Here is a 25,154-nt window from a genome sequence, read left to right on the forward strand (position 1 = left end):
ATAATGTTTTGTTACTATCTGGTATACAGCAAAGTGATATAACTGAATCACTTTGCTGTACACCAGATATATATATCTATACACACACACACACATATATACTTTTTCATATTATTTTCCATTATACTTTATTCCTAGATATTGACTATAGTCACTGTGCTATACAGGAGGACCTTGTTGTTTATCTATTTTACATATAGTAGTTTGTATCTGCTAAAGTTCTTTAAATCAGATTCATTCTTCCCAACTCACACATCTGGAATACAGTTAGATCCATTTGTCACAAGTCAACTTCCATCCTGGGTTCCTTTGACATCATGGTAGCTTTTAAAATTCACACATGGTAAAAGCCAATCCTTTTGGTGGGATGGATATATAGAGTCATGTATCCCTCACCTCAAGTACCTTTATGGCTGGCCTACCTCTAACTGCAGTCTCATCCTATACTGTTGTCATTTTCATTCTCTCTTCTACAGACACTTTGTCTCCTTTAAATTTCTACAGAGCCACAATCCCTCTGAACAATAGGCCTTTTACTCAGGTCTGTATTCCTTGCAAGAAGCTTTCCCTGATTTCTTAACCTAGGGTAGGTCACCCAGTTACAGTGTTATTGGTTCATTTACCTTTTGGTATTACATTTTCTGCAGTCTATAACTCTATATTTATTTGTGTATTTTATTTAATGCTTTGCCTCCCTCCACTCTTATGCTAAGACTAAATACTCTATGAGAAAAAGGGACTTTGTCTATTTCTATTACTTTACAGCACCTGATACATAGTAGTAATGAAAAAAGTATTTGTTCAATGATTTATCTCTTGAAGGAGTATAAAAGTAACTAGGCAAAGGAGGGAGACTATTCCTGGGAAAACGAGTAGAAAGCATGAAAACTCACAAGATGAGGAGGGCATTGATGCTCTTGGGAATCACCAAATAGTTTGGTGTGGCCAGAGGTTAGTGTGCATACAGATAAGGATAGATAAAATACAGAAAAGGTAGATATGAGAGCAGGTTCCCAGAAAATCACCTAAGGACTACAGGATGAAAGGAAAGTGGTGATAGAAGTGAATAAACACATGGGTCCAGTAATGCAACTATTTATTTTAAAAAGAAGGAATTACTAATATTCTCACTATCATTTTTAAAATGATAAATGGATGTTCAAGTGAACAGCAGACAATGAAGAATGTATATGTGTATTAACAGAGTAGTGTTAAATTTTTTTTAATCCAAATAATTCCGGCACAGTTGCTGATGTACGGAACCACTTATGGTCTTCATAACAAGTATTCCTAAATGGGAAGCATCTCACTAAACAGACAACTTCTTAGAAATCTTGGACAAAGGAAGATCTATTGTTTCTATCTGATCTTGTTCCCCACAGAACAGTTTGTGTTCTAGCCTATAGTAGAATGTGGGGTTCACTAATGCAAGGGTAGGGGGTAACTATTGTAAACAATCTAATTCTGTTGAACCAAATATACATGGACAAATATCCATGTCCAAGTCTGATGATTCAGTAATACAGCCATTTAATTCAAGTTTTTCCACAAGGAGGAAAATAACCAAAGTAGGTATCAAATGGCAAGGTTATTATACAGCTATTGCAATAAAAGAGAAGCAAAAAAAAAAAATGTTATAAGGAAACAAAGATAGATCTGGTATTCAAGGCCTTTAGAATGATGGTAAACGTGATTGGCTGTCAGATCCTGGAGTTATTTCATTGGATAACAATTCTTCCTTTCTCATAAGTACTGTAAGTGCATAGTATCTCTGAGATTGGCCTATTTAAAATAAGAATGCCCTTCCCTGCCTCAGTTCAACTCTCTTTTCTCAAACACATCTCTTTTGACTGCTCTTCACTTTCATAATGCACAGGTCTCATCTCAACAGCCCACAACTTAGAGGTCTGAGACACTATTTTTATCATCTGGTTCCTACCAAATGTGGTCATATGCATATAACACAGTAAGTTGGGATGAAGTCAAAGCCCAACTCCATTACAAATGACTTGCCTCTAGCTCTTAATTGTTTGGACATCCTCTACATAAAACTCATTCCCAGCTTTAATATTACCTAGGTGTGTGATTTTGGGGTCAAATGTACAAATCCAACTTTATATTTCTGAGCTATGTTAGGAAGAAGAGATGCACATTATAAAAACTATATAAATAAAGGTAAGATTATAATTTAAATTTAAATAGTTACAGGGAGAATTATCTTAAGTAGTTATATATTTGCATTTTGTAGTAAATTTAACCAACAAACACTGGGTTTACCAAAGGCCAAGGGCTCATTGCGAGGCTCTCTGTGGTGAAGGGAATTTTGAACAAATATTCTTACATAGACAAATTTATATTCTAGTTTGGGTAATGAGGTAATCCCAAATATAAAAGAACACATTTAAAAAAACTGAAGTCGCTGATTAAATTTAAAATGCACATTCCAAAGGAGGTTAAATTGCATTAAATGGGATTATGAATGTAGTAGGTGATAAATTTTAAGATGAATTGTAAACTACTAAGAGGCACGGGTTAGTAAGAAGTAGGCATAGAGCACAGAAAAGGGAAGGAAATCAAACATTTGGATGGTAAAGGACCTTGAAGCAGAGGCTGAGGCAACCCACCACGGGTCAGGCGGCCGCTGGGTGGGCGCACTGGCTCTGACGCCTCCGCCCACCGCCTGGCAGCGGGCGAGCTCCCCGCCCACCCTGCTGGTTATGGTGCCCGCTCGCATTAACGCGGCTGCTAAGATCTCCAGCAGCAAAGTGAAATACTCGAAGCTCTCCAGCACTGACGGAGGACACAACCTTCAGAAGGAATCTTTGCCTGCTGAAACGAGCTTTAAATAGAAAAGATGTCCTGGTGTTGTGAGATCTCATTTATTAAAGTTTAAGAAAAGCCCTACTAAGTTTCCTTGTAAGGCCATTGCTGGAGCCACTGTACTATTTTTGATTGGCGCTTTTCTCATTATCACGGGCTGCCTCCTGCTGGAAGGGCTACATCAGCAAAGTGGGTGCCAATCGCGCCTTTCCAGTTCTGACTGTTGGCATCCTGGTGTTCCTCCCGGGGTTTTACCACCTGATCATCGCCTACAGAGCATATCTAGGCTGCCAGGGCTACTCCTACCGCGACCTTCCGGACTGTGATGACTAGTCCCCACTGCAGCCAGAAGAGTCACAGATGGGGCTGAACCGAGTTTAAGGCATTTGGCAGAAGCTGTGAAAATCTATGCCTAAGGATTAAGGAATTCTGTCATTTTGCAGATGCTTAGAAAAATTATGGCGTAATTTTATAAATCCATCCCCAGAATGTTCATTGAGTTTACCATTAACCAAATAGGATGCTAAAAGAGGACCTGCTCTATTTTCATTTTCCTGGCCCTTGCAAAAGCCCCTGAGCAATTTTTCCACATGGGTATGTATAGAGGAGAAATAGCAATGTTAATTGTATGAAGAAAATTTATCCTATAGAACAAAATGTTGCCACCACCACCTATTTAGAGCTGAACATTTCTTTTAAATAGTCCTCATTGATAATTTTATCTTGTGGCACATGGAAAACTGCAGTGCATTATGTCTAATTTCATATTACAAAGTAATTTATTTGAAAAGTTTCTGAGTATCTTACCCCTCACACTTATCTCTAACTTTGTACTCTATGGATGATCTTGGTAAAATCAAATATCGATTCAGGAAAAACAAAAAGAGTCCTACAGCTGTGTTATGTGGAGGCCCCATGAGCTTTATAAAGAGTCAGACAGAACTGGTTTTAAATCTCAGATGCAAACTTTCCAGCTGTATAACTTTGGACATATTACTGTAATACTCTTGAGACAGAGTTGGTAACCATAATTTCCACTGTTTGGGGTTTCAGTAGGGGTCAAATAAAGTATTTTATGTCAATGCCATAGCACATACGTGTTTTCAAAAGTGTTAATTCCTCACTGTGAAATAGGGCTCGATAGAAGACTGCACATAAAATTAACTAAGCCACAAATGAATTGCATCCACCTCAAGCTAACACTGGAGAGTTGGCCACCCAAGAGAATTTGACTGCTTATCTGTAAAGTTAAATCTCAGTTTAAATAAGGCCACTGGGTTACTTTTTACTTCTCTTGATTCCTATACAAGAACAGGGCAGATCCAGGCTTTGTGGTACCTAAAGCTTATGTAATTCAGAGAGGGTCTCTTAAGAAAAAGAGTACAAATTTATGAACTCAAAATTAGGTAAAGGGCATGGCAAGGGGCCTATACAAGGCTGGGGCCCTGAAGTTTGTCTCTTGAGCTTCATGGTAAATTTGGCTCTATCAGAGAAGGTGAAGAAAGGCTCTTGAGAAAAGGACTGGATGTGGGGAGAGGTCAAGGCTGTGGCTCCAGATTAAAAGTAACTGTTGAAAAAGCAATAGCATTTGCTAGAGAAAAGGATGTCATAGAAAATAAATTCTTTTTGAAGTGTTGTAGGTAAAGAACATAGATTTGTTAAAAATAAAGAAAAGAGTGTATTTTCTGGACAAAAACTATTGTCAATTCATAAAAGAGAAGGAAGATACTCTCAGGTATGTTACTCAGGCTAAACAAAACATACTTAAGTGAAAAAAAAAAGAGTTTGGTGGTCTTCCATGGGTACTAGATTATATACCCAGACATATAATGAATAGGAAAAACTAACACACTTCTAAATATTAGTCTGAGTAGGTATCTATTAAACTGTGCTAAATGAACAGGGATAATATGAACTGTAATTTGTTTGGGCTCTGACAGCATCACCATAATCTACCCTTTTATTAGAAACCACAAAATATACAGAAAGGGAGATTGGAAAGAGAGAAATCTTTCTTTGTTCACAGATGACATGATTGTCCACACAGAAAATATTAAAGAATCGACAAAAAATTCCTGGAACTAATAAGCCATCATAGCAAGGTTGCAAGATACAAGGTTAAGATACAAAGTCATATTATTTCCTATATACCAATATGAGTTAGTGGAAGGAAAGGAAAACACTAATTTGAAAAGATACATGCACCCTAAGTTCACAGCAGCACTATTTACAATAGCAAGATTCGGAAGCAACCTCAGTGTCCATCAGCAGATGAATGGGTAAAGAAGATATGCTATACACATATACAATGGAATATCACTCAGCCATAGAAAAGAATGAAATTCTGACATTTGCACCAGCATTGATGGAGCTAGAGAGTATTATGCTTAGTGAAATAAGTCAGACAGAGAAAGACAAATACTCTTATGTTATCATCTATACATGGAATCTAAAAAATAAAACAAATGAATGTACATAACAAAACAGAAACAGGCCCACAGATATAGAGAACAAACTAGCAGCTACCAGTGGGGAAAGGGAAGGGGGAGGGGCAGAATGGGGTATGGGATTAAGAGACACAAACTACTATGTATAAAATAAATAAGCAACAAGGATATATTGTACAGCACAGGGAAATATAGCCATTAGTCTGAAATGTTTTAAATGGAGTATATCTATAAAAATATTGAATCACTATGCTTTACATCTGAAACTAATATAATATTGTAAAGCAACTATATTTCAATAAAAACAGAGAAAAAAAGACGCTGGGAGGTAAATTAGCTAAGAGCTTTGGTGGTTATTCTATACACAAAAAGAAGCAATTTTAGGATTACTAGAGTCAACATCTAGATAGAGTCTTGGGGTGAAAAAGAAGTAGGAATAATAATGGACATTTTCTTAGGATGTTCCTGTCAGTTGCTCTTCTCTACTAAAGTGCAGAGATAAGCAAGCACTGAGTCTGTTCCACATCTCTCCTTTTTCCTGGCCCTACAACCCTGCTCTGGCTTCTGGAGAAAAAAGCTTCTGTCACATATCATGTCAGCCTCAAGGGTGGAGAGAATAGAGCCATGAAGGGGGAAAAAATGCTATCTCCCCTTCAACCCTTGCACCAGTTACAAAAAAATCTTCAATTTATAATTCTAGCTTATCTTTCATTTTGTTTTTTGAGTCTATTCCAAGAGTTCTAATCTGGAGTAATTTGACTTCAAGGAGTCCCTGAACCAGGAGAAATTACATGCAACATTTTGTGCGTGCATACTCATGTATTTTGGGGAGGGCAAAGGCTCACAGGTTTTAACAATGTATTAAAGAGTTCTATGCTTCTCCCACCAAATTGTAGGTGGGTGGAGGTAGATATTATGCTCTTCTATGAAGTTACAATTCATGATTAACATGTTGTTAATTGGAAATTATATCAAATATTAATTGGTTTATTCTAAAAGAGAGAGATCCAGAACAAATTAACATAAAAGATCTTAATTTACAGTTTTTAGTCAAGGCTAGATATGGTTCCATCCTCTATACCTTCTTTATGTTGGAGACAGAAATATGAATGAATAGTCATAATCATGACCTTAAATATTGCAAAATTATGAATTCACATGTATATTATCAAATAGAGATTATATTACAGCACTATAGTTTTAGGATTAATTTGAATTTTAATCATTAGAAAACAGTATCCCATGAACTGTCTACTTATATAGGGTAATTTTCTGCATTGCCATCTCTTTGAAGGTAACATTCTGCCTAATCATCTGGCAGATTCCTTTGAGAGGGAAGAGCAAAAATCAGGACTTCCTTGTTTATTGTCTAAAAGTTGCCCGAGTTTGGTTGGCACAGATGAGACACTTTGCCCTCTAAATGAGTCTTGGACTCTGATCCTCTGCACACTGGATTCTTACTGTCACCTGCATCTCAAGATTACCACTCTTTTCCTCTGTCTCTCTCTCTCTCTCTCTCTCTCTCTGTTTCTGTCTGTCTCCCTCACACACAGAGTCACACACACTCAGGAAATTTATTTTTCCTCCACTAATGCAGGACTCACTCCTCACCATGCAACTTGAATCAAACTATTAGACCCTGAAAAGTCTCCCGCTGGAGGCTGCAGCAACTCCTCAGCGCCCAACCAGTTCTCAGATTTCCAAAGGCTGCTGATCGACTGCAGATCGGATTGGCTAAGCTATGTAGAGGAGCAGAGGCTCCACCAAATCATAGATCTAGGATTTTCATCTTTCTTGGTCTCCTCCCTAGAATCCTGGCAACAGGTATGTGTTGTTTCTCTTATAGGAACCCTGCCTGGGGTTGCTATGGAGATAGGACGCTGCAACTTGCAGAGCAACCAGGACCCAGAATTTGCCTAGCAGACCTAAGCAAAACCACTGTCTTGTTGCCTCCTTCCATATCTGCATGCCCTCTTCATTCAGAAATTTTTTTCTCCTGACTCATTTCATGGAAGACTCGACCACTCTGAAGCAAGAAAAAGAAAACCAAGAACTTGTGGAAGCAGGGCAGCCGTGGGAAGAAATGGTAACAGCTTCTTCACAAGATCCTGAATCTGGGCTATCTGAGCCCCCAGAGGTAGAGCAGGGGCCAGAAGCTGGACCCCAGACCAGGAGCAGCCCTCCTGGGATCCCCCAGTCTGGAGCCAGCACGCCTGTGGATGACCTGACAGGACCAGGTGCATCAACTCCACCTTCCCCACCTCAGGAGCCTTCTACCTCTCTTTCTCCCCTGGCTCTGGCCAGACAGGACTTTATGGCACCATGGCAGTCAAACAAGACCACCAGTGTGATTTCTGAAGCTGGGACACCTCCCTCTGACCATTTGGAACAACCATCTGATAAAGGAGAATCCACTTCTCATCAGACATGTCAATCAGAGGGAAACACATTTCAACTGTCTCAGCAAACCAAATGTCACCTGTATGGACCAAGGGATGTGAGCTATAACAACTCCAAAGAGAAAGAGCTGAGATTTGCCATTTCTCAGGAGAAAGACTCAAACAGTAACTATGATCTGGATCAGCCTGAGTCTGGGGCTTCTGAAATGGCCCCCAACATGCTTGAGATTGCCATTCAGAATGCTAAGGCTTACTTACTGAAGGCCAGCAGCAAGTCGGGATTAAATCTGTAAGTCTTGGAGGAAAGGGGAGAGAGAGAGGGAGAGAAACTTGGGAAAGAAAAGAGGGTATGAGTATCTGTGTGAGGGTGTGTTTCTGTGGGTAAAGTGAAATATATCTGAAAAGTCTGTATTAGTGAGAGTGACTCAATAACTCTTTGTATCACAAGACTCAAAATAGGTCACTGGTGGGGATTTCCTAGCTTCCTTAAAGACCCTTGTTACATAGAAATAAAATCTTGGAATTGTGGAATCTGGGGTTTGAAAGACACCATAAAGATAGTGAAGTCCAATCGTCTCTCCAAGATGCTTGTAAAAAATGATTGTCTGACAAAACCTAAGTATTCTAGTGCTTGTTTGGCTTGGTATTGAGTTCCCACCCAGGCCAGTGCTGAGGTGATCAATTATCTGAATTAACCTGGAACTTTCCTGATTGAGCACTGAAAATTCTGCATCCTGAGAAACCTCTCAGTCCTAGGCAAGCCAGGAGAATTGATACATATACACGCCACCCAAAACACATGCCATTTTAACCAGATCTCTCTTAAAATGTGGTGACCAACGGCCCAGGTATGTTCTGACCATCACATTATAGCTAAAACTTAGATCTATGGTCAGGTATAGACTTCTAGAGATTTTTGCTCTCAGGATTACATTAACATAGGGGCAACAGAACTTTAGGGCTAGAAGGGACTTGAGAAAACATCTAATATAATCCATTTGTTTTTTAAATGAGGGGACTAAGTCGTGGAAAAATTAATTTGTTCAAGATTCCTCTGGCTCACAGCACCTCACTGACTCTTACCTCTCCCTGCATCACTGTGCTTCAGCCACGTGATCGCTTCAGTTCCTGTGCTGCTCCTTCCGCCTGGAAGGCTTCTTCCCTAGGTCTTCCTAAGTCGTTGCCTGGCTGGCTCCTCATCTCTTAGAAATCGGCTTCCACAGAACTCTATTATAATAGCCTGTTCTTTTCCTTCATAGCACTTAAGGCCATTTATATTTTCATATAGACTTACAGACTTATACTTGGTATTTGTTTCTCCCACTAGACTGCAGGCCTCCAGAGCGCAGGGACCATGTGAGTTTTGGCCACCTCTAAACACTTAATGCCTAGCACAGTGCTATCAGCTATTACTGAATAAATAATGAACTAAGGAATGGAGACACAGGAAAACCAGTCCAGACCTTCTGCTCTCATTGTAATCTGCTGAGATGCCTCCTGATTAATCAGCAAATATTAAATGAATTCCCAGTGTGTGGCAAATGTTTGTAGCTATTATTTGCCTTTAAAAAAAATATGAGATATAATTTCAAGGTCTGAAGAATAAGAAACTCATTAATGTTTAATGTGAGAAATCTTCACAAAACCCAAGATTGACAACTAAAAATATTATTTACAAATTACTGTTTTAAACTACAATTAACTTAAGTTTCAGGGATGTGATTTGCTGCTCAGTAGTAGATTCTACTTGAATTACTGATATAAACTTCTTGTCATAATTCCCTGGGTTAAATAACAAACATGAATTTACCAACTTTGACAAAATTCCAAAAGAGCTCATCATAAAAACTTGAACGTTCAATTAAAATTCAATTTAAAACTGAATATAAAAACATAAACTGGGAAAACCTCCTTTACTGAATTATTTTATAACTGACATTACTTAAACAGATAAATTTAATTTAATTTCCGAATGCTAAATGTCTGAGGTAATACATGAATACTTTCTATAATATTCACCATTATTTTCTAAGTGCTTTAGAGCCTGTACTTAAAAACTGCTTAGTAAAGGACGACTTTAACTCTGTCTCCTATATGCAAATCTTATTTGACAGCCATGAAGGCTGGTTTTTGGTCACAATTAAAACAGTATTTGACTCAAATACAGAATCTGATACTGGTTTTCACATAGTTGAATAAAAAGCCTATAGAAAAGAATCACTTGCTTCTTTTCTGCCAGTCATAAGATTCCTGTTCATTTATAAGAATAGCAATATTTTGAGAAAGGATGATATATTTGTCATATATAATACTTGTAAACTGCCCTTTACATTAGTTGCCTGTATAATCTACTATTTTTCTTTGACATTCCTAAGATAGAGAAATACAGACATAAAAGGAAAAATAAAAACAAATATCTAGGGTCAGTTAACAGAAAGTAGGCATTTATTGAACAACCATTTTGCTAACTATAATAAGGGGGGAGATATTTTAAAACAACAACAAACAAACAAAAACCTAATTTCAGCCCTGGAAGAACCTACTGCTGTTGCTGAGTGGGAATACGTAACGTACACAATAACATAGCAGTTTATCAGTGATCTCGGAAACGCCCTCTCTATACTGAGGAAGGATGGTTTCAGGAATGACCTGAGTGGTGGGGTGGGATTTAAATTATTTCTTGAGAGAAATAATGTACGTGGGACACAGTAAGCAAAGTCTCTCAAGTCAGACTCGGCAACTAGATGAAAGTGGTATTTAGTAGATTTACTTCACTCAGGCAGAAGTTCTAACTGTTGGAAATGAAGTGGAAGAGAAACAATGCTTATCTGCCAGAGAGTCAATTTATGCAAGTTTCCACACTGGACAGAGGAGTTTCTTTTTGGCCTGACAGGCATTTTGGGCTCTTAAATAGTAAATTCACATTGTAAATCTGGTATTTAAAAAAGCACATCCTAGCAATTATGTATAAAATGTAATGAATTAATAAGGGGTTAGAGGTTAATTAATTAATCAACAGAGAGGTCAGAGGCAGTTTCATTAATTCAGTTATGAAATAAAAAGCCAGGGCAGAGTTTTTAATAGAATAAAACAAAAAATATTAGATGTATCACATTTTAATACAGGTGAGCAACACCTGATGACACTTCTTTCAGTTGTGTGAGTGGGGGTTGCAATATGAAATGCATTTCTTATAGGTCTAAAAACGCTGAAGTACATAATTAGCTTAGGAAATGGGAAAGAATAGAACAGATCTTAAGAGAGTCAACTGGATTTAGAAATCAAATTGGATTTGGTGAGGAAAGGGGAAGGGGGAAGGAAAAGAAGTTAAGATAAAAGAATGAAAAATAAGGTTAGTCACTTTAAATATACAGTCATTTTAAATATATTACCAAGAAATTTCAATCTGAAATAAAATGAGAAAATGTACCGATGTACAGCATATATCTTGCCGGAATATGTTTTCTTTAATAAGTTAAATATTCATATCATACTTAAGAAAATTTCTAAGGAAAATTTTAGGATAAGTTCTTGGCAGCGATAGAAGTTACTGTTAAGTGGTTTTCCACGGAAAATCTCCAAAAGCTTCGAGCTGTTGAAGTTTCCTTAAAACCAACTGAGTATGCATGAATTGTCTTTTCAAATGCTTTTGATAGGGGTATTACCTGGAATTTTCTTTCTTCGGGTAGGTATGATCATCTTTCTGAAATGCTGACCAAGGTCTTAGACACGCGTCCTGAAAATCCTGTGGACATAATTGAAAATATTAGCCAAGATGTGAAGATGGCACATTTTAGTAAAAAATTGGATACACTCCAAAATGAGAATGAGATGCTTCCAACTTATGAAATAGCAGAGAAACAAAAAGCTCTTTTTCTTCAGGGAAATTTAGAAGGTGCTGACCAAGAACTGGAAGATGAAATAGTAAGTCACCCATGTAAATGTGACTAGGTCAGTCTTAGGGTTTTACTTGAGGTGGGTGGGGTGTGGTTTTAAATTCATACCCACTGCCTTTTATAGCTTTCTAAATAGCATTTGCAACCTCATTTCATACCTCTTGTTTCCTTGTTTAGAGTTTCTTATATTTTCACATTATGTTTTAGTATTTCACAGGCTTAGTCGTTTTATATGTTTGTGGGTCTAAGCTCCTTGATATCAGAGAAAACGTTTTCTTCATCTTTTATATTCTCTAGAGTGCCTGGTACAGATCTGAATGTATAATTGTTTCTCATTAAATACTTGCTGAATGAATGAATGTCACATAATTAAAAATAAGACTTTAAATCAACTTGCATATTTTCCACCTTAATTTACTGGAAAAATTGCTACTTCTTCGTATTATGTCTTGACAGTGTATATATATATATACACACACACACACATAAAGTAGTGTGTGTTTGTGTGTGTGTATATATATATATATAATGTCAATGGGATATAATAGAATAGGAAAGAAATAAAATATTTCTTTTAATCCCTATAAACAAATTGTTGAAAACATTTACAGAGAACCTCAGGGCAGAGATTTTTAAAAAAAGCTACCATTAGAGAATAAAATCAAATAAAATCAGCTGTATTACAGAAAATTTAGCTCCAAATATTTTCAAATTAGTACCCATTACTGTTTCCTAAATGCCTGTATATTTACAGTTTATACTATTGAACAATTTTACTATATATCTACTGAGCTTCCATGTTCTGTTAACATTAGACTATTTAAAATCTGTCTATATACTTGCAAATTTGATGTTTGGAGTAAGATGTTTTCAGAAAAGGAAACAGAGTTCAGCCAGGGAAAGCAGGTACACCCTCTAGAGCTCTGTAGTTTTTGTAGGGGGCCCCAAACTGGCGCAGTGAGCTATAGAGTACTCAGAAGGAACAGGTGACAGGTGTCAAGGATTTGGTACTGATTGACCTTTTTCTGAAAATATCTCACTCCAAACATTTGGTTATGTAGCCACATACAGTATTGACAAGTCTAGGGACAAACAGCATGTGGGGGTCAAGCAGAAGGTAGACACTGTCATGCAGGAATTTATCAAAGAAAGGTTAGACTCCAGTAATGAGAACAGGGCACTGGACGATCTATTAGGCATAGCATTACAAAAAACTGTTTTGATCCTGCAACCTGAGCATCCTAACCAGTTTCCATCAATTCCTCCTAATAAAGAGTAGGATTGATCTCAGAGCCAGGAATAGCTTAAGTCATCCAATGAAGATTAAAAGCTCTATCTCAGAGAGTGGAAAGACATGGGAACAGGAAGACAGATAGCTCTTGGGATCACTGAATTACGAGCTTTGTGACCAACTCTGCCGCAGACTCATATGTTTTAGATTGTTAATATTTCTATGCGTGTCTTTGAGCACACCAGAATTCCTGCTCTTAGTTTTCAGCATTCATTTATACCCTCACCCAATGATTTGAAAACATTGTGACTACCTACTGCTTGCCAGATACTGGGATAAACACATGAAAAAGACTTTACTGACTTTAAGTTGGTCACACTCTAGTGAAAGAGGTAAAAAAGACTGCAAAGTTATTTGATTACTGCAATAATAGAGATATGGTAGAAAAAACAGGAGATATGGAGTTAGATCTGAATTTGAATCCTAGTTTAATCACTTACTTGCTGTGTAAATCTTTGTTCCTTATCTACTTTATGTATAGTAGTTTATCTGTTAATCCCATATTCCTAATTTATCATTTCCCCACTCCCTTTCCCCATTGGTAACAATAAATTTGTTTTCTATGTCTGTGTGTCTGTTTCTGTTTTACATATAGATTCATTTGCATTATGTTTTAGAGTGCACATGTAAGTGATATTATATAATATTTGTCTTTCTCTGTCTGACTTACTTCACTTAGTATGATAATCTGTAGGTCCATCCATCCATGTTGTTCCAAATGGCAATATCTCATTCTTTTCTATGGCTGAGTAATATTCCACTGTATGTATATACCACATCTTCTTAAACCAGTCATCTTTTGATGGACACTTGGGTGGTTTCCATGTCTTCTCTATTGTAAATAGTGCTGCTAGGAACACTGGGGTGCATGTATCTTTTCAAACTAGAGTTTTTGTTTTCTTCAGATACATACCCAGGCATGGAACTGCTGGATTATATGGTGGTTCTATTTTTAGTTTTTTAAGGAATTTCCATACTGTTTTCAATAGTGGCTGTACCAATTTTTACATTCCCACCAACAGTGTAGGCAGGCTCTCTTCTCTCCACAACCTCTCCAGCATATATTATTTGTAGGCTTTTTGATGATAGCCATTCTGACCAGTGTGAGGTGGTTTTGATTTGCATTCTCTAACAATTAGCAATGTTGAGCATCTTTCCATGTGCCTGTTGGCCATCTGTCTGTCTTCTTTGGAGGAATGTCTATTGAGTTCTGTCCATTTTTTGATTGGGTTGTTTGTTTTTTGATATCGAGTTGTGTGAGCTGTTCGTATATTTTAGATATTAATTCCTTATTGGCTGCATCACTTGCAGATATTTTCTCCCATTCCATAGTTTGTCTCTTCTCATTTTGTTGATGGTTTCCTTTGCTGTGCAAAAGCTTTTAAGTTTAACTAGGTCCCATTTGTTTATTTTTTGCTTTTATTTCTTTTGCCGTGGGAGACTGATCTAAGAAAATATTGCTACAATTTATGTCCGAGAATGTTTAATGTTTTGCCTATGCTCTCCTCTAGGAGTTTATGGTGTCCTGACTTTAATATTTAAGTTTTTAAACCATATAGAGTTTATTTTTGTATATGGTATGAGGGAGTGTCCTAATTTCATTGATTTACATGTAGCTGTCCAGCTTTCCCAACACCACTGGCTCAAGATACTCTTTTCTCCATTGTATATTCTTGCCTCCTTTGCTGTGGATTAATTGATCATAGGTGCATGGGTATAATTCTGGGCTCTCTATTCTGTTCCATTGATTGATATGTCTGTTTTTGTGCCAATACCACACTGTTTTGATGACTGTACCTTTGTAGTACTGTCTGAAGTCTGGGAGGGTTATAATTCCAGTTTTGTTCTTTCTTCTCAGGATTGCTTTGGCAGCTCTGGGTCTTTTGTGGTTCCATATAGATTTTAGAATTAATTGTTCTAGTTCTGTGAAAAATGGGATGGGTATTTTGATAGGGATCACATTAAATCTGTAGATTGCAAGTATTTCCCTTATGGATAAAATATTAACCATAGCACTTGTATTCCCAGACAGAACACGCTCTCCCAAATGTAATGGAGTCAGCTTTTTATTTCGAACAAGCTGGAGTTGGTTTGGGCACAGATGAGACTTATCGCATATTTCTTGCCCTCAAGCAGCTTACTGACACCCACCCAATTCAAAAATGTCGTTTCTGGGGCAAAATCTTAGGTCTGGAAATGAATTATATTGTAGCTGAAGTGGAATTTCGTGAAGGAGAAGATGAAGAGGAAGTGGAAGAAGAAGATGTACCTGAAGAGAGAGATAATGGAGATAGTGAAGCTGATGAAGCTGATGAAGATGAATTACCACGGTCCTTTTACAAGGCCCCACAGGCTATTCCAAAAGAGGAAAGTAGAACAGGTGCCAACAAATATGTCTATTTTGTTTGCAATGAACCAGGAAGACCATGGGTGAAGTTACCAGCAGTTACACCTGCACAAATTGTTATTGCAAGAAAAATCAAGAAATTTTTCACTGGGCGATTGGATACTCCCATTGTAAGCTACCCACCCTTCCCAGGAAATGAGAGTAATTACTTACGAGCACAAATTGCCAGAATTTCGGCAGGGACCCATGTCAGCCCTCTAGGATTCTATCATTTTGGTGAAGAAGAAGGAGAAGAGGAGGAAGAAATAGAAGGTGGGAGAGACAGTTTTGAAGAAAACCCTGATTTTGAAGGCATCCAAGTGACTGATCTAGTGGAATCCCTATCCAATTGGGTTCATCATGTACAACATATACTTCCTCAGGTAGGGGCTTTGCAATTCTCAATCTACCAGAAGTCAGCAAATATTTATTAAATTCTTTCTATAGTACACATGATATATACAAGACAAAGGCCTTCAGATTCTAGACAAAGAAGACCATTTAAAAACCTAGTGAAAATACAAAGTACTGTATAACAGCTAAGTAGTATAGATCTGGGATCGTCAAACATATTTTATTTCCAAATGGAAATAAAATAAATATTTCTATGGAATATTTGACAAGTTATGTAAGGATTTAGATTTAGGTGTGTTGTGAATTTTTTTTATATTAAGTATAGGTGGGTAAATTAATTTTGGTAGCAGTTCTTTTATTCTATTTTTATAATAAAGGAACTTTTTTTTTTTTGCCAAGAACAGTGAAAGATTTTAACAAAAGCAAAAACAAGTAAACAGTGTTATATAGCAGTTATACAGAATCTATTCTGCCAGGTGTTCTTAATAGCACTTTGTATGTAGTATCTCATTTAAAACTCACAGTTGTATTAAAGACTAACATCTTTATTTTATAGATAAGGAAATTAATGGCAGAGAGTTTAGAAAATTTCACAAGGGGAATATAGCTAATAAGCAGCAGAGTCAAATGTGAATGGGCAGAATGGATCCAGAGTCCATACTCAAACAATCTGCTATATTGTCTCATCTGTAGGTAGAAAATCTTCATTATACTTTGATCTACATAAGAGATAATCTTATATCTCTCTAGATGAGAGTTAATTAAATGAGAAATTATAACCTCAAAACTCCATACCTAATCTTATTAGCACATTTTTGCTATTAATAACAATAATAGTACCCTCTTTCATATAAATTAGTAAAATGCATTATTACCTTTTTTGCTAAGGTTCTGGTAATTTTAGTACATAAATGTTCTGTAACTTCAAGAAGTTGGCAAATTCTTGAAATAAACAGTGCAGTCTTTTGCTTGAAATAACATAGATCAAAATAGCATTTGGGAAATGTATGTTGAATAAATGAATGATCAAATTCCCACACAGTGGGACGTCATGCAGATAATTTCTTCAATCCAAAGGAATATTCTGCTATTTTAAGGTCCTTGTTAGACTACTAAATCTTGCAATAATTATACCCAGGGTCGCTGTAATTGGTTCAACCCTATACAAAAAAGTGAGGAGGAAGAAGAAGAGGAAGAAGAAGAAGATGAAGAAAAAGAAGACGAAAAAGGGGAAGAGCCTGACTATGTGGAACAGGAAGTGGGGCCTCCTCTCTTGACACCAATCTCTGAAGATTTAGGTAATTTTGCACACACTATATATGCGTGGGTGTGTATATCACACACATACATATATACAGGCATACCTTAGAGATACTGTAGGATAGATTCCAGACCACCACAATAAAGCAAACATTGCAATAAAGTGAATCACGATGTTTTGGTTTCCCAGTGCATACAGAAGTTATGTTTATACTCTACTGTAATTTATTAGGTGTGCAATAACATTATGTCTAAAAATACAATGTACATACCTTAATGAAAAAAGTACTGTATTGTGGGGAGATGAGAGAAGTAGGTGAGGGAGATTAAGAGGTACAAACTTCCAGTTACAAAATAAATGAGTCACAGCTATGAAATGTACAGCATGGGAAATATAGTCCAAATAACATAAGATCTTTTTATGGTGACATACAAAGTGAGTAAACTTATTGTGGTGATCATTTTGAAATGTACAGAAAAAAAAATCACTATGCTGTGTCATAGGAACATAGTGTTGTAGGTCAATTATAGTTCAAAAAACCAAATACACAAAGAAACTCATAGAAAAAGAGATTAAACTGGAAGGAAAAATACTGTAATTGCTAAAAAATGCTAATCATCATCTGAGCCTTCAACAAGTCATAATTGTTTTGTTAGTAGAAATTCTTGCCTTGATGTTAATGGCTGCTGACTGATCAGGATGCCGGTTGGTGAAGGCTCGTGTCTTAAAATAAGGTAACAATGAAGTTTACCACATCTATTGACTCTTTCCTTACACAAATGATTTCTTGGTAGCATGCAAAGTTGTTTAATAGCATTTCACTCACAGTAGAACATCTCTCAAAATTGGAATCAATCTTCTCAAACTCTGCTGCTGCTTTATCAACTAAGTTTATGTCATATTCTAAATCCTTTATTGTCATTTCAACAATTTTCATAGCATCTTTACCAGGAATAGATTCCATGTCAAGAAAACACTTTCTTTGTTTATCCATAAGAAGCAACTCCTCATCCATTGAAGTTTTATCATGAGATTGCAGCAATTCAGTCACACATTCAGGAACCACTTCTAATTACAGTTCTATAGCTATTTCCACCACATCTGCAGTTACTTCCTCCAGCTGTAATCTTGATCCCCTTAAAGTCATCCAAGAGGGTTGAAATCAGCTTCTTCCAAACTCATGTTAATGTTGATATTTTGACCACTTCCCATGAATCGTTTTCTTAATGGCATCTAAAATGGTGAATCCTTTCTAGAAGGTTTTCTTTTTTTGTTTTTAAATTTTTATTTGTTAAATGCTCCCATTTATTTTTCTTTCCAGTTTTATTGAGATATAATAGTCATACAGCACTGTATAAGATTAAGGTATAAGGCATAATGATTTGACTTACAAACATCATGAAATGATTACCACAATAAGTTTAGTGACCACCCATCAACTCATATAGATAAAAAATAAAAGAAAAATTTTTTCTGGTGATGAGAACTCTTAGGATTTACTCTATTCACAACTTTCATGTATAACATACATCAGTGTTAATTATATTAATCATGTTATACATGACATCTCTAGTACTTACTTTTGTACATTTTGACCACCTTCCTTCAATTTCAGTTCCTCCTCCCCTAACCCCGTCATCTCTGGTAATCACAAATCTGATCTTTTTTTTTTTTTTTTTTTTTTTTTATGAGCTGTTTGTTTGTTTTTGAAGTATAACTGACCTACAACACTATGTTAGTTCCTGGTGCACAAAAGTGTTTCTGTATTTCTACACATTTTTAAGTTTAGTCACCATCTGTCAGTATACAAAGATCTTAATTAATATTGACTGTTCCCACATTTATTTTGTAACTGGAAGTTTGTACTGCTTAACCCCCCTCACCTATTTCTCTCATCCCCCAACCGAGCTCCCCTATGGCAACCACCTATTTCCTGTATTTATGACTCTGTTTCTGTTTTGTTATGTTTGTCCATTTGTTTCATTTTTTAGATTCCACTTATAAATCAAAATATGCAGTATTTGTCCTCCTATGTCTGACTTATTTAAGCATAATACCCTTTAGGTCAATCCATGTTATTGCAAGTGGCAAGATTTCAGTTTTTTATAGCTGGGTAATCTGTGTGTGTGTGTGTGTGTCTGTGTGTGTGTGTGTGTGTGTGTGTGTCTGTGTGTGTGTGTCTGTGTGTGTGTGTCTGTGTGTGTGTATGGGCACTTAGGTTGTTTCCACGTATTGGCTGTTGTAAATAATGCTGCAGTGAACATAAAGATGCATGTATCTTTCCAAATTAGTGTTCTGGTTTTCTTCTGATAAATACCAAGGAGTAGGAATTGCTGGATTGTATGGTAGTTCTATTTTTAGCTTTCGAGGAAACTCTATACTGTTTTACATAGTGCCTGCACCAATTTACATTCTCACCAACATTGCTTGAGGGTTCCGTTTCTCCACATCCTCACTGACACTTGTTATTTGTTATCTTTTTGATAACAGTCATTTTGACAATTGTGATGTGGTATCTCATTGTGGTTTTGATTTGAATTTTCCTGATGATTAGTGATACTGAGTATTTTTTCATGTGATTGTTGGCCATCTATATGTCTTCCTTGGAAAAATGTTTATTCAGGTTCTCTGTCCATTTTTTGTTTGTTTTTTGTATGAGTTCTTTGTATATTGGGGATATTAACTCCTAATAGGATATATCATTTGCAAATATCTTCTCACATTCAGTAGGTGGCCTTTTTGTTTTGTTGATAGTTACCTTTGCTGCGCAAAAGCTTTTTAGTTTGATGTAGTCCCATCGGAAGCTTTTCAATTGATTTTGCCCAGATCCATCAGAGGAATCACTACCTATGGCAGCTATAGCCTTACCAGAAGTATTTCTTAAATAGTAAGACTTGAAAGTTGAAATTACTCCTTGATCCATGGGCTGCAGAATGCATGATGCATTAGCAGGCATGAAAACATTAATCTTGTATCTTTCCACCACAGTTCTTGGGTGACCAGGTCATTGTCAACGAACAGTAATATTTTAAAAGGAATCTTTCTGAGCAGTAGGTCTCAGCAGTGGACTTAAAATATTCAGTAAACCATGCTGTAAATAAATGTGCTGTCATCTAGTCTTTGTTGTCCCATTTATAGAGCACAGGCAGAATAGATTTTGCGTAAGTCTTCTGGCCCTAGGATTTTCAGAATGGTAAATGAACACTGGCTTCAACTTAAGTCACCAGGTGCATTAGCCCCTAACAAGAATCAGTCTGTCTTTTAAAGCCTTGAACTCAGTCACTGGTTCTCCTCTCTCACTATGAAATTCCTAGATGACATCATCTTCCAATAGGAGGCTATTTCATCTACACTGCAAACCTGTTATTTAGTGTAGTCACCTTCATGAATGACCTCAGCTAGATCTTCTGGATCTCTTGCTGCGGTTTCTACATTAGCACTTGCTGCTTCACCTTGCACTTTTATGTTATGGAGATAGTTTCTTTCTTTAAACCTCATGAACCAACCGCTGCTAGCTTCACACTTTTTTCCTGCAATTTCCTGACCTCTCTCAGCGTTCACAGAATTGAAGAGCATTAGGGCCTTGCACTGGATTAGACTTTGGCTTAAAGGAGTGTTGTGGCTGGTTTGATTTTCTATTCAGACCACTAAAACTTTCTCTGTAACAGCAATAAGACCATGTCACTTTATTATCATTTGTGTATTTATTTGAGTAGCACTTTTAATTTCTTTCAAGAACTTTTCCTTTGTATTCACAACTTGGCTGTTTAGCACAAAAGGCCTAACTACTGATCTATCTTGGTCCTCAACATGTCTTCCTCACTCAGCTTAATTATTTCTAGCTTTTAATTTAAAGCAAGAGACGTGCAACTCGTCCTTTCACATGAATATTTATAGGTCATGGTAGGGTTATTAATCAGCCTAATTTCAGTACTGTTACGTCTCAGGGAAAAGTGAGGCCCAAGGAGAGGGACAGAGATGGGGAAACAGCCAGCTGGTGGAGCAGTCAGAATTCAAACAACATTTGTAGAATTAAGTTCTCTGTTTTACATGAGCATAGTTCATGGTGCCCCAAAACAATTAAAGTAGTAACATTAAAGATCACTGATGACAGGTCACCATAACAAATACAATAATAATGAAAAAGTTTGACACACTGCAAGTATTACCAAAATGTGACACAGAGACATGAAGTGAGCAAATGCTGTTGGAAAAGCCATGTCAGCAGACTTGCTTGATATAGGGTCACCACACAACTTCAATTTGTAAAAAACTCAGATCTGTGAAGCACAATAAAACAAGGTATGCCTGTACTATGTACACAATTGACATATATACACACACCATATACTCTACATTTACTATATATGGCTTTCAAAAGATTGCCTTACACCACTTCACTTTTATGAGAACATTAATGCTTATTTTTGCTGATAGAAACCAAAAAGGATTTTCCCTTTTACAAAAAAATTAAAAAAAAGAAAAAAAGGGGGAGACAAAACCAAAAATAGTGTTCAGCACTTGTTTTGCAGGAAGCAGTTACAGAGGAAGTATACACCCCAGGCAGACAGAGGGGCATTCCCAAGCTCCTTCCCTGGGAAATACTTAGCATCTCAGCATCAAGTTGCCATAGCTTTGAACTGTATCCGTGAGCATCTTATCTCAAGTTTATTTTGTGCATCTATTAGCAAGAGGCGTCCTAAGGTAATTGCTTCTTTGCTCTATGTCATTTCAACTTACAAAAGGTTTTATAGGAATACTCTACTTTCAGATAGCGGGGGAAACCTGTACACACACACACACACACACACACACACACACACACACATGCTATAGTATATGGTGGGAGAAAACAATCTAATGTAGCTCACCCCACCAAGAACTTTCTAGGATAGAGGCTGAAGGAGTGCAATTCAGGGAGGAAACATAAGTTGGCTGTAGCTCTAACTGGATATGCTGAGTTCTTTTGTATCATTTTTTATTTTGCATTCTACAGCCCATAAAACATGACATAGTGACATAGTAAGAATAAAATATCATGAGGTACTGTTTTTGTTCTAATCTACTATTGTTCTCATATTCTTTTTTTCTTCTATTCAGTTTTGGATCATTCATGCTTGTAACCCTAGCTCTGATAGTAATTTGGTCATCAAATATTTTTCCCTCTACTACATAGGCCTCCTCTCCCTTAGTCAAACTTATTTTCTCTGTTGTCCAAATGTACACACAGATATAAATACACACAAATACATACATACTTTTTTTCATACCCTCCTGATCTCATATTAAGCTACTGACATTTTAGTGTCAAGTGTGTGTGTGTTTTAAGATTTATAAATATAGCTTTTGTGTTACACAGTATATCCTTGTCTATGTAGGAGTTACTCTACATCGAATTTCTCTTTGATTTACAGAGATCCAGAATACACCACCTTGGACAACACGGTTATCCTCAAATCTCATTCCTCAATATGCTATTGCAGTCCTTAGATCCAACCTTTGGCCTGGAGCATATGCCTTTTCCAATGGCAAGTAAGTATGTGACAACTTACAAGGTTATTATTTGGATTACTTAACTTCTAGAAATTATAAGTTACCACTGGAATGTTAAACTACTATTGTTTTAACTCTTCATTGGCATGTCAAGTGTGTATGGCACAAGATTTATTCAAACAGTATCTGTCTTATACAACAAAGTATCAAATTTAGAACATCAGAGTAATTCAGACTTCTGCCTTTTCACTTGAACTATCCAACTAATGGAGCTAAATATGTTTTTTCTTCTGTGATTAATTGAGTAATTGAAATTCATTTAATGGAGGTAATTCTAAGTAGTATTTAAATCAGTTTAAATCTCCCATCAATTTTGTTGGACATCTTGATAAAAGATAATTAAAAACACATATTATTAAGGATACCAGTTTCATAAGAATTAGGATCAAGAGGATACTAAATGTTCTTTTATACCCAGAGCATATACTTCCATTGGTTTTATGCTTCCACTTCTTACTTAATAACCTAGTGTCCGAAGCTCGGCTGAGCTGGAGAGTGCTGAGTGGTCAAATGTCAAAGAAACTATTAAAGCAACAAGCCCAAAATGAAAGTGTTAAGAAGCCTTTGATCACTTACTGTGATGGTACAAGCAAGTTAAAGCACTGACTCCCCCATTCCATTTCTCCATGGAAGGGCACACTGGTGGTCAGATGGGTACGCTCAGTTGTGGCGGTCATCTCACTGACAAGGGCGTCCCTGACACAAAGCCCTTGCAGTTTTATGGACCTGGAACCAGAGGAAGATAGCGAGGGCTAGGGAAGAAGACTGGATACTGAGTCAGAGTGGGGAAAAGTGTTTGCAAGGTTTCCCCTTCTCTCACCCAACCCCCATAAGGAGGCCTTGGCAGAGCAGCCTGAAGACAACCTCTGCTGAAGGGCTCAGGTGAAGAGACCTGGGAATGAAGGCACCTGGGCCAGGAACACAAATGTATGAAGAATATGATGGGCTGGAGGGGTCAGAGTCCTTGACCACAGCTCCCCCGAGAGCCTGCAGTGCACTAGCTGTGCAGCCAGTCTGGTGTGGCGAGGGCAGTTGTCCCCTCTGAGGCCAACTAGGTAAAGCTTCTGCAATTGCCCAAGGTTAGATCTGAAAAATCACACATAGGTCTTTAACCAGAAGCCCGACTCCTCACCAAGCAAAGCATTTGCTAGGCTAGCAACGTTAATTCTTGCTAATCTGAGGAAGGTAAGTAACTTTTAAATTCATTTGTTTTGTTTCATTTTTCTAAAAATAATTAAAAGATGAAACGCTATGGTGTAAGCGTGGAGTACATTTTGGTAGGATCTGGCCCCATGGTTTTCTTAAACACCTTAAGCAGTTTGTATCATAGTCATTCCCTGTGGTATAACAATCATTTGGGGATATTTTATCTCTAATGCATTTTAAATGTGCTGTTTTAACATTATGAGACTATGATACACTAAGTACTTAATCCTTACAGAAAAGAAGGATCAACTTTTCTTACTGAAAAATTGCATAATCTATGTATTTTTTTTTAACTTACAGAAAGTTTGAAAACTTCTACATAGGCTGGGGTCATAAATATAGTCCAGACAGCTATACACCTCCAGTTCCACCACCAGCTTATCACGAATACCCCAGTGGACCAGAAATTACAGAAATGGATGACCCTAGCGTGGAAGAGGAGCAGGCTTTCAGGGCTGCACAAGAAGCAACTGTAAATCCAACTGAGGAAAATGAAGAAACTGAGGAAGATGAAGATGAGGAAGATGATTATGACTAATAAAAATAAAATCAGTCCAGCTTTACGTGAGACTGATATACACACATCATTTATATATATATATATATATATAACTAGATACAAACTAGCAACTATTCATGTGCAAAATATCATTCCTTGAAAATATAAAATTGGAATTTCATTTGTAGAAATATTAATATGTGCTTTTAGAAAGATGTTCAATGGATTTTGCAGAGATTAAATGATTCTTACATTACTGTTCGGATGGCTATAGCTAATAAAATATATGCTTCTGTATTCTTTTCATAAGTCTCAGGTTTAATTTCTATTGTGGCAAACATGGAAATATAGATAACCCGCAAAAGCTTCTTGGGGCCCTCAGTATTTTTTGAGTGTCAAGGAATACTGCTACCAAAAATGTTGATAATAACTAAATTACAGCATGTATTCTTAAGCAATCTGTGATACTGTGTACAAACATTGCACATATGTTTGTGTATGTATATACATCTACATCCACACTCCCCACCCCCTGGGGAGAGGGTGTGTAATTCCACCACATGCTCAAAGAGTATCGGAACACTCAACTTCTTTTACTCCTTACTTCTTAAAGAAACTTCTCAATGTAGTCCTTCTTTTATCTCACAGAAACTAGTTCACCTGACTTGGGGGAAAATAATTTGCAGAGAGATGGCTAGATGGGATATGTAAAGACTTTAGACTGATATTTTCTACCACTGCTTTTCTAAAACTAGTTATTTCCACTCACTAAAAAAGTATTTTTAAGTGCTATATGTGCCAGGTACTCTGAGGCTACTGTTAAAAACTACACATTGCTCCTGGAATCTTAGAGCTTATATTCAAGGAAGGGAATATAAAAAAGTAGACAGATAATTAAAATAGGTATTATGATACAAACATGATACCACAGGACAGTGTTTCTCCAACTCTGTGATGAAGAGCCAATTTAAAACAAATTGTCTAATCCACTGATATTATCTTTGTAAAATAAAAATGTCAGCCACTGTAATTTCTGTAATTA

General features: G+C 36.8%; 1 protein-coding gene across 1 annotated transcript; it reads left to right on the forward strand.

Moving 5' to 3' along the window:
- Window positions 1-7,222: 7,222 nt before the first annotated feature.
- RSPH4A (radial spoke head component 4A) lies at window positions 7,223-24,151 on the forward strand. Its single transcript, XM_006193086.3, has 6 exons — window positions 7,223-7,955; window positions 11,356-11,590; window positions 14,882-15,622; window positions 16,732-16,891; window positions 22,269-22,386; window positions 23,914-24,151. Exons 1-6 carry the CDS (start codon window positions 7,234-7,236, stop codon window positions 24,149-24,151), a joined length of 2,214 nt encoding a protein of 737 aa, XP_006193148.2. The 5' UTR covers window positions 7,223-7,233.
- Window positions 24,152-25,154: the final 1,003 nt, after the last annotated feature.

The sequence above is a fragment of the Camelus ferus genome, chromosome 8, assembly GCF_009834535.1.
Source record: "Camelus ferus isolate YT-003-E chromosome 8, BCGSAC_Cfer_1.0, whole genome shotgun sequence".
NCBI lineage: Eukaryota > Metazoa > Chordata > Mammalia > Artiodactyla > Camelidae > Camelus > Camelus ferus.